Source organism: Caenorhabditis elegans, chromosome IV (assembly GCF_000002985.6).
Source record: "Caenorhabditis elegans chromosome IV".
NCBI lineage: Eukaryota > Metazoa > Nematoda > Chromadorea > Rhabditida > Rhabditidae > Caenorhabditis > Caenorhabditis elegans.
In genome coordinates, this window is record NC_003282.8 from 6,084,326 (window position 1) to 6,094,086 (window position 9,761).

Here is a 9,761-nt window from a genome sequence, read left to right on the forward strand (position 1 = left end):
ATGCAGTTTGTTTTTTATAATTTGCCTCGAATATACTAAAATTTACGCCAACTATGCACTCTTTTTTTTATCCGCCCAGTTTGTCCCGTTTTTTGAGTGTTTTCAAAAAAACGGGACGTCCCGTTGTCCCGTTTTTAAAATTTTCTCGGGAACAGGACGTGATGGGCGTGAAAGTTTTCACATCATTTAGAAACAGTAATAAATATATAATATTTTTTTCCTTTTTTTTATGAACAATAAAAACAATCGGAAAAATAATAAAAAGTAAGATGACCAGTTGAACAACCAAGAGAACAATCAAAGATTAGATAATTGAGAGAACTTTCACATATAGATATCCAGAACTTGCTATTTTCGCACAGTTTCTTTCAGAAATAAATCAACTAAAATCAACTAAAACAGTTTTAATTAAATATGATGTCATGAAAAATAGAATGCTCCGCCCCTTTGAAGATGATCGTTCTGTTTAGGCAGTGTTTTTTATTTTATATGCTCACAAAATGTTTATTTATAATAACAGATACACCCAGCGGAATTTGAATAGCTTGGCATCAACTGGAAATTCAAAACACTGCTTGAATTTGTTGATATCTTGAAACCGAAAAAAATTAAATCAAAATATATTTTCAAAAAACCTTGACTGGCACGAGATAACTATCAAAGGTCGCTCTATAGTTTTCAAAAGTTCTGCTTCAGTTTTTAAATTTTTCACGGAATGAAACATTTGTTGCTAGGCTTTCTAATTACTTTTACGACTATCAATTGCATTATCCATGTGGATTATCCCCTCGGGATCCATTGGAATATGTTGTAAGCAACTGAAAAAAGAAATTATAAATGTTAACTGACAGGGAGCTGCATGGAAATCAGTGCTATTCAAATTCTGCTGGGTGTATCTGTTATTATAAATAAGCATTTTGTGAGCATATAAAATAAAAAACACTGCCTAAACAGAACGATCATCTTCAAAGGGGCGGAGCATTCTATTTGTCATGACATCCTATTTAATTAAAACTGTTTATTTGATTTTAGTTGATTCATTTCTGAAAGAAACTGTGCGAAAATAGCAAGTTCTGGATATCTATATGTGAAAGTTCTCTCAATTATCTAATCTTTGATTGTTCTCTTGGTTGTTCAACTGGTCATCTTACTTTTTATTATTTTTCCGATTGTTTTTATTGTTCATTCAATTTTGTTTATACTTAGAAGAGGAAAAAAATATTATATATTTATTACTGTTTCTAAATGATGTGAAAACTTTCATGCCCATCATAATCTACTCCTTGAAACTCAAATGTTTTTTTATTTAAAGAAGTTGATTTGTGCATAATAGTCAATGCCGAAAAATTTCAGAGCAAACATTTAGCAGCGGGTGAAGATAGTAGGAACAAATGGTAAATTGATAAAATGTAATAATTAATGTGCTTTTTGTCATTTTAGTCATTTTTGCAAGCATTTTTGGTCACTGTAATGAATGTAGCGCCGCCAAAAAGCTTCGCATGAAGCTTTCATTGCAGATTTTTATTTAACTAACTGTCTAATACATCAGGGCATATAAACTTTTTGATTTCGCCGAAAAGTAAACAAAATCGAAAAACTTTTTTTTTCGTCATCACAATTCTGAGATTTGAAATATCTTGAAGTATTCCGATATGGTTGATATTGTTGGGCTTATCACTACTAACAATCTTTCATATATATTTATTCAACCGCAAAAAATTGGTAACAGACGAGTCATGATATTCACCGGATAAAAGATTGAATGTTGCAGTGATCTTACTAAACTGTAATGTTTAAGGAGATCACAATCTATATACCCACAAAAAAATATCTGAGGAAAAATTAAAACCGAGAAAAAACGACAAACTTATTGACTGACCTAATAGAATAAACAATTGAATAAACGGGCAATGATGACGTTTACATAAAATATGACACAAAAAAATTCGAAAATATAATTCTGCTATTAGATAATTTAGCTATTGAACATAAGAATATTATAAAGACCGGGATGCAGCACCATCTCACATTACAATAACACTTTCCAACAAGTCCTGATAATTCCAAAATTCTTCGATTGTTTTCGCCTCGAATAACTTTTTTGAGAGCTCCTTCATTATCTAAAATATGTTTTTTTTTGAATATTAGAATCGATTTCATACTAACCTTTTAAGCTCTCTCTGTTTTCAGATGATCGATCAAATCTATCACAAAACCCGGTAAGAACATGAAGTCAGTGATGTTTCCTGCAATTATGAATGAATTGAAATTATTATTTATTTTTGAAAATGAACTGACCGGTAAAGTTACACATTTCGGTCGATAAACACAACCATGAGTCCATTAGTACGCAGTTTGATAAGCTTCTTATCGACTCGATATTTGATAAAATCCTTATCGGTGACCGCAAGTAAAATGTTTCCTTTATGAAGATCCTCGTGCCAGAAACCATTTTCTTTTTTGCCAGATTGAGTGAAAGGAGGATTTGGGCGACGACGGACAGGGCTTGTTGGTCCGATGTGATTGCTTTTTCGGAATATGGAGCACCCTCGTTCTTCCCTTGTAACGTCAACGTCTTGGACTCGTATTCGACAATTCTGCAATAGTTGTCCACACGAACTTTTGCAGAGCTTTGCAACCTAGAATAATTTCAGTTTATTCATGAATCACGAAAAAATAATCGCGAAATATTCTATGTCTCTCCGTAGAAAATACTTTTGACATATTTCTGTTGGAATATCATTGATGAAATATGCTTCGAGGCATTCAGGAAAGTTCGGAGCATCTGGCAGCACTTTCTGAATCTTAGCCATGTTCTGTACCTCGACCAATTGTTCAGATTTTGTCTTTGAATTATTACTTTTAGCAAGCTTGAGAGTGTATTCCGTTCCCATCCAAGTCACTGCATACACGTCGCCACTGTCTCCAGATCCAAGGAGTTTCAGAACCTTGATCTTCAATGCTTTCCAGCAAGTGCTTGTAATATTTTTCGTGTTCACGATGTCTGTAAAAAACAAAGTTTAATTCTGCTTAACCGCATACAGATTTGACAATCACTTATCTTCAAGTAAATTAGCCTTTCAAGTTAGTAAAATAAATAACTTTTGGAACATTGCAGTCATACATTTTTCTACAGATTTCAAAAAAAAACCTAATTTTTTAAAATAACTGAGCCACAGAGAGGGTTTTGTTACATGACCTAGAAAAACCCAGCAATCGGCCAACGATTTTTCTTATGTTGTTACCCCAGAATTTTCTGAAACATGGGCAAAATAATCTTGTGAGATGATTCTATAATGCTCCTTATACATTTTATGAGTGTGGACGAGTTTTCTGATTTTGCAGCCACGTAGTAAATACCGCTCGGAATGAGCCAATTCAGAGTTAGGAAAAAATTTCAACGAAAAACAGTGACTCGCCTTTCCTTTTCATCGAAACTATCCGGGCATTCGATTTGACCTCTCGCGCAACATTTTGGCTTGGCTGTTCAATACTTCTTACTGATCGATGGGACAAATGGGACGGTGGAACCACAAGCACTTGAGTTGGAGTTGGAGAAGCAGAAGGTAGAATGTTGGACTTTAACTTTTCCAATTCTCAGCGAAATGACCATTGTAGTGGCTCCCTTGTAACGTCAACGTCTTGGACTCGTATTCGACAATTCTGCAATAGTTGTCCACACGAACTTTTGCAGAGCTTTGCAACCTAGAATAATTTCAGTTTATTCATGAATCACGAAAAAATAAACAGAATGACTTGCATGTTAAGATCTAAAATCACGAATTCTAATTCAAAAATACTTAACTATGCAGCTTGTTAGTTCTCAATTTGCTAAAATTATTTTTTCAATTACCAACGTTTTCAGAAAAAATTCATCGATGGGAACGCTTGCTGCATAGAGTAGCCTAACTTTCTTCTCAAGGCTCAAATGCGCTGAAGAAATAATGCTGCCGAACAGATGTGGCCGCTGGTGAGCTTCGATCGCTTTCCAAGTCATCGGGTTTCCAATTAATCTTTTGTAGTCGTCATAGACACATCTCATCTTCCGAGGTTCTGTGACACCTTCGGAAACTTGTGAAAGGTATTTGATAAAAGCCTGTCCATCTCTAGCTGCTGCTTTTCTCTTCTTCTTGCTCGACAAGTCCTTGGGTTTCCACGAGACTGTTGGCAGTGTGACCTTTTTGTTGGCAATCCTTGTTGATCGCCGAACAACTGATTCCTCATCATTGGGCACATCGCTTGTAGAAGGAGAGGCTTCAGCAATCAAATCAAGTCCATAGCTACATTTGCATTCGACTCGATGGCTGACGCCGATTCCACATTCAACGTGCCTTCATTCAAATTGTAGTTGCAAACGTTGGCATGTGAAGTAGATCCAACTGCTGGACTGGATCTCGTATAACTCTTGGGCTCACTTTCTGGATAATCTTGAAGGAACATTAGTAGCACCGCAGATGAATCCTCGTTCGATCCACTTCCAAAAGATTGCGAAGCAATCTGGTCCCTTTGAATGATTGTTGAAATCGCGTCATCCAATTTCACCCATTGAGTTGCCAGCCCTTCTACGTCACAATTATTCCTAATCGAACGATAAGTCATAAAATGGCCTTTCCCATCCTCACCTAGGTGAACAATGATAGCATGGAGGTTGTACTTGTGAAGCGTCTGTTGGCTGTCCTCGGAAGCATCTTCTAGAAAGTTATCCATGTGAATGTGGAATGGGAACTCGAATTTATCATGAATCTTTGTTGCATGTTCATCAATTACAGTTGTTCGCATAACTTCGATAAACACGACCTTTGGAAGGATGTCGTAAGACATCATATTCCAGTCACCGCTTTCTTCTATGGATCTCTCCAAATTGAGATGAGTCACATTGAGGCGTATCACGTTAGGAACCATCGACTGTAATTGGAATCGGTGATTTGGACGCCCCATAAAAATGTCTTGAAGTTGGAGACGAGCTTCTATTGGGATTCCGTTTTCGATCCAACTAATGATCAATGCCATCATCTCGGGAGCATCCATCTGTATTCCGCGAATTGACATCTTTAAGTATCTCATCGCCAACTTATCCATCGTCTGTAAAAATCGTTGCATAATTTGAAGAAAAATGGCGGAGAATTTATTACAGTAAAAGGAGGCGTATTTATGCGGCATGGTCTTGCCGAGCGCTTAGTCATCATTTTTAGCAGTTTCTGTGTAAAATTCGCGGAGACCACTTGTAGATCACAAATTAATTTGTGAAAAAGCAACAGAAATACGAAGTATGAGATAAATATTTTGTGATCTACATGTGATCTACGCGAATTTTACACTGAAACTGCTAAAAATGATGACTAAGCGCGCGGCAACACCATGCCGCATATTATCGAAAAAATACGATCGCACAATTTTCTCATAATTTATTTTTGATCTACCTGTTGAACTTGACTCCACCCCTTCCTTCGACAAGACAGCTACAACAAAAAACAACGGCAACAAGATTGGTGGCGGAGTCAAGTTCAACAGGTAGATCAAAAATAAATTAAGAGAAAATTGTGTGATCGTGTTTTTTCGATAATAAATGCGCCTCTCTTTAAAGTGGTAGAAGTGGAAAAAATGCACTGTATCAAAATATTAAAAGTGTCACATTAAATTTGAATCCAGCCAATACCGCGAAAAATTCCCCCTCGATTTCGGATGCCGAAAATTGGCTCGAAATTCCTCTCAGCATTTTTCCTGAATTTCTACGAATCGCCTGAAACACCGTAGCCAACCTAGCCAACCGTTTAATGCATCGTCCATAGAGAGGAATTATCCGGCATAGTTTAAAGTATCAGATACAGCTAGATCACTCGAAAGATTAAAAAACGATCTATTTGCAAAAATTGAAACAGTAAAAATATTGTGTGCTTTTCATTCTTCATTGTTCATTCAATTTTCGACATTGTTACTATACCCTGCGGCTGCTCTAACTCTCGTAAGGGGAATCGAGATTCTTGGTTCCAACTCCTTGAAAGAATACCTGATGTAATTTTTTGTGAAGGTCATGGGATCGGATTTATCGAAAGGCGGAGAAAAAGAAAAAATCAATGGCGACTCGTGTTTTCTACGAGAATAATTTACTCTCTGGCTTCACAGAATAATTTACTCTCTGGCTTCACAGTATATTTAACTCTCTGGCTTCACAGTATAATTTACTCTCTGGTTTTACAGTATATTTTACTCTCTGGCTTCACAGAATAATTTACTCTCTGGCTTCACAGAATATTTTACTCTCTGGCTTCACAGAATAGCTTGAACTTGGCGGTTTCAAAATTTTTTGAAATTCTGTTTTCAAATTCTGAAAGAACATAAAATTTGCTACAAAATGGCTACGGGAATTTTTAAAAAAGTTAGTTCGAAGCCAGAAATTAATTTTCAAAGTTTGGAAAATTTATTAATTTTGCATATAAATTGTGGTATGACTGAAAATTCACTTTTTCTGTTTGAACTTGGCGGTTTCAAAATTTTTTGAAATTCTGTTTTCAAATTCTGAAAGAACATAAAGTTTGCTACAAATGGCTACGGGAATTTTCGAAAAAGTTAGTTTGAAGCCAGAAATTAATTTTCAAAGTTTGGAAAATCTATTAATTAAAGCATTTGATTTTGATGAGAAGGAGTTTTCCAGTAACTTTTTTCCAGTGTTTTCGATGAGGATTAATTGGTACCCCAATTAAACAATTAACAATAACCCAATAACATTTTCGATGAGGACAGAACCCCAAGGCTTTTCTCGTTCTACCCTGTACCACACGCAAAGCCCATAGATTATGTAACTCAATTCTCTCTTTTTCTCATACCTCATTTCTCTCGAACGGAGCTAGGAACAAGGGAAAACCTTTTCTCGGGGGAGCGTAGCGACCCGAGAATTTTACGATTTCTGTTTCAGTTTTGTCTAAAATACTAAACAATTAACTTTAGTTAAATTCTGTTTCGTCGCGCTTTCCGGAAGATGATGAAAGGAAAACACAGGTGCACGCAATTTTTTCTGTTTCTTTTTTTTCAAATTTCTCATCAGTTTTTTATGATAACAAAAGTTATTTCAAAGACATTAAATAATCACAACGTCATAATGAAAAGACTCCCGGGTTTTTTATAATTGTTACAGTTTCAGGTGCTTTTGAAAAAGCAAGGAAAGGAGAAATTTTATTAGAAGAATTTGTGCAAAAATAAATAAAAAAGTATCTTAAGACATGACAATGTTTATTGTTTTAGATTGCAATGGTATTTTAGAAATTCCTGGAGATTTCCAGCTCCTTCAGTGTGAGGAAAAGTACATAGTACGAATTTTAAATTCTATATGACATTGTAAATAAATTCAGATACAAGTCAAATTTAAAAAAAAAGGATATTTGTTATCAAATATAAATAAAAAAGAAAGAAACAATTTGCAGTGGGTACATTCATTCAATTTAATTTCAAATTTCTCGTCCGCTTTCACATCTCTGATTTTTTCAATTTGCTCAAAATGTTCCCATAGCTTTTCCCAAATGGACACTTTGTAAAGTTCACGCTTTCCACCAAAAATAAACCTTAATTGGGACCATATAGTTTTGTTCAATACTGTTACTGTTTATTTCCGGTACCGATTTCCAAGCAGTTCCCTGAAAATGCACAATAAATAGTTTTTTTAAACGTTGATCTGAACATCTCAATAAAAACATGTAATTAAAAACTATACTAGGAAAGGAAGAATACCAATTATATAATCTTCGTTTCAAAATGCACGAAAATTCTTAAAATTCGACTACTGTTTCAATCTACTTATATTATTGGAAAGAACGTAGCGCGAGTGATAGTTTCGCTTTTAAATTAAGAAACTCAAATTATTCCAATTTCTGAGCTTTAAAAGTTTCCAACGCACAATTTTAAAATGCACTACAAAAAGAAAACTTACGGTATACTCGGAAGCGTTCAGATTAGAAAATCCACCAAGAACTTGACAATTCATTCCATCAAGAACAGCAAAAAGAAGTGCGATAGAAAGAATAAAACGCATTTTTGTCTCAAAGTATATCAACATTCGTTTGCTTTTATAGGAGTGAGAGGGAGTGCGTGATGAACAGGACACAGCAAAAGATCAAGGGTTTGATTCAAAAAAAAATCGATCATCGCAACAGGTATGACTCATTGTCTTCCCATGGACAATTGATTTTCAACGGAATATAATGATATAATTTCAAAAAATATTTTCTTCAGATGTATATTAGGGTTTTAGCTGGAAAGAAAAGTACGTAACGCAGCAACTATTTTCAAAAACCAAAGTTCTTTATTAGCAATTTTTTAAAATAGTACAGAAAGCAAGAATACATTCACCAGATTTAATTTAAATTTTTTCATCAGGTTTCACACCTCTGATTTTTTCAGCCTTAGTTTGCTTGAAGTTTTCCCATGGTTTCTCCCAAATGGACACTTTGTAAAGTTCACGCTTGCCACCAGACTTCAATGGACAATTTGCAGCAGTGACTTGAGAAGCTTGAACTGATCCTTGTCTCGGACAAGTTGACTCTCCAACAAGAACTTCCAAAACTGTATTGGTTCCGGCAACAACTTGAACTTGAGCTTTAACAACCTAAATAAGAGTGTTATAAAAGCGCAAAGTATTATTTTTTGAACAGCATTTTTTGCCTCTGAGGAGTAAACCTACCTTAATTGGAACCATGTAGTTTTGTCCATTATTCTTACTGTTTATTTCCGGCACCGAATTCCAAGCTGCTCCCTGAAAACTCATAACTAAAAGTGCATATATATTTTAAATTGAAAATTACGGTAACCAAAATCTTTTTTCGAAATATGAATTTTTTCACTGTTTCACAGTTTACATTTGTGCACAAAATTTTTAAATGATACTGTTCAACCAGTAGACATTTATTAAAATTTTGCGCGAAGTGCCAATTAGTTTTGAATAGCAGTTTTGAAATTAAAACTCTTAATTTTAATTTGTTTTATAAGCATTTTGAGTCGTAATTGAATTTTTCAAAGCGCTAAATTTTTATTCCAGTTTTTTTTGTTTAAAAAAATGAATTTATCGAATATTGAAAGAAATTAAAATTATAGTAAACCGGACTAAGTATCCTAAGAGTAAGTATCAACTATAGTTTTAAAAAATATAAGAAATCTTCACAAAATGAGCATTTTCTCAACAAAAAGCCTAAGTAAAACTTACAGTATACTCAGAGGCATTCACATCAGACAATCCACCAGCAATTTGGCAATTTATTCCGTCAAGAACAGCGAAAACAAGTGCGATAAGAAGAATGAAACGCATTTTTATTTTTGTCACAAAATATGTCAACATTCGTTTGCTTTTATAAGAGTCAGTTGGTGAGTGATAAGAGCGAGACAGCTAAAGATCAACAATTTGATTGAAAAAAGAGAAAGAATCGATCATTGCAACAGCTATGACTCATTATCTTCCTTTGGAAAGTTTGTTTACAACTGAATATGATGATATCATTTCATAAATTATTTTCGACTTTTGCATGTTCTGTTTTTCTGGAAAAAAGTGCCGCTTCAGGAATTCTTGCAGAGTTTTTTTGCACCTGAAAGCAATGATAGAAATTCCAGAGCTTCTGAAAATGAAGTAACAAGGCATGAGTTCAAAACTACGTTTTAGTTCAAAAAATATTTACAAAATTTTGTATAAATAATTTACTGTTTCACATTCAAGTTAAGTGAACTTGTTTTAAATGAAGGGCTGTTCCAATCTTTCAGAACTGAAGAACTTTATTTTTAGA

General features: G+C 34.5%; 2 protein-coding genes, 10 non-coding genes and 1 pseudogene across 13 annotated transcripts; 8 read left to right on the forward strand and 5 right to left on the reverse strand.

Moving 5' to 3' along the window:
* Positions 1-534: 534 nt before the first annotated feature.
* Positions 535-555, reverse strand: 21ur-12887. The gene has a single exon (NR_055295.1).
* Positions 556-1,280: 725 nt separating this feature from the next.
* On the forward strand, positions 1,281-1,301 carry 21ur-8026. Its single transcript, NR_055296.1, has one exon.
* A 723-nt stretch (positions 1,302-2,024) lies between these two features.
* On the reverse strand, positions 2,025-5,079 carry K08B4.5 (annotated as a pseudogene). Its single transcript has 6 exons — positions 3,858-5,079; positions 3,420-3,705; positions 2,861-3,004; positions 2,299-2,639; positions 2,167-2,246; positions 2,025-2,120 (listed from the first exon to the last, which is right to left on the reverse strand). Coding segments are annotated over exons 1-6 (2,169 nt in total).
* A 733-nt stretch (positions 5,080-5,812) lies between these two features.
* 21ur-14982 lies at positions 5,813-5,833 on the reverse strand. Its single transcript, NR_055297.1, has one exon.
* Positions 5,834-6,950: 1,117 nt separating this feature from the next.
* 21ur-14313 lies at positions 6,951-6,971 on the forward strand. Its single transcript, NR_055298.1, has one exon.
* A 189-nt stretch (positions 6,972-7,160) lies between these two features.
* On the reverse strand, positions 7,161-8,088 carry K08B4.7 (Cystatin). Its single transcript, NM_001028109.5, has 2 exons — positions 7,922-8,088; positions 7,161-7,628 (listed from the first exon to the last, which is right to left on the reverse strand). The coding sequence occupies exons 1-2, from the start codon at positions 8,021-8,023 to the stop codon at positions 7,533-7,535; spliced, it is 198 nt and encodes a 65-aa protein (NP_001023280.1). The 5' UTR covers positions 8,024-8,088; the 3' UTR covers positions 7,161-7,532.
* On the forward strand, positions 7,172-7,192 carry 21ur-12415. Its single transcript, NR_055299.1, has one exon.
* 21ur-7724 lies at positions 7,175-7,195 on the forward strand. Its single transcript, NR_055300.1, has one exon.
* On the forward strand, positions 7,821-7,841 carry 21ur-12442. Its single transcript, NR_055301.1, has one exon.
* Positions 8,089-8,277: 189 nt separating the features above from the next.
* On the reverse strand, positions 8,278-9,307 carry cpi-1 (Cystatin cpi-1). The gene is made up of 3 exons (NM_068514.7): positions 9,191-9,307; positions 8,672-8,743; positions 8,278-8,596 (listed from the first exon to the last, which is right to left on the reverse strand). Exons 1-3 carry the CDS (start codon positions 9,290-9,292, stop codon positions 8,351-8,353), a joined length of 420 nt encoding a protein of 139 aa, NP_500915.1. The 5' UTR covers positions 9,293-9,307; the 3' UTR covers positions 8,278-8,350.
* On the forward strand, positions 8,877-8,897 carry 21ur-14443. Its single transcript, NR_055302.1, has one exon.
* Positions 8,878-8,898, forward strand: 21ur-9673. The gene has a single exon (NR_055303.1).
* A 418-nt stretch (positions 9,308-9,725) lies between the features above and the next one.
* On the forward strand, positions 9,726-9,746 carry 21ur-6515. Its single transcript, NR_055304.1, has one exon.
* Positions 9,747-9,761: the final 15 nt, after the last annotated feature.

What these genes read in the sequence shown, in the direction of transcription:
- K08B4.7 (NM_001028109.5), bottom strand. Translation starts at nt 8,023, where the DNA reads ATGCGTTTTATTCTTTCTATCGCACTTCTTTTTGCTGTTCTTGATGGA. An exon ending in TGAACGCTTCCGAGTATACC is followed by an intron (nt 7,629 to 7,921) that starts GTAAGTTTTCTT and finishes GTGCATTTTCAG; the next exon opens with GGAACTGCTTGGAAATCGGT.
- cpi-1 (NM_068514.7), bottom strand. Translation starts at nt 9,292, where the DNA reads ATGCGTTTCATTCTTCTTATCGCACTTGTTTTCGCTGTTCTTGACGGA. An exon ending in TGAATGCCTCTGAGTATACT is followed by an intron (nt 8,744 to 9,190) that starts GTAAGTTTTACT and finishes ATGAGTTTTCAG; the next exon opens with GGAGCAGCTTGGAATTCGGT. An exon ending in ACTACATGGTTCCAATTAAG is followed by an intron (nt 8,597 to 8,671) that starts GTAGGTTTACTC and finishes ACTCTTATTTAG; the next exon opens with GTTGTTAAAGCTCAAGTTCA.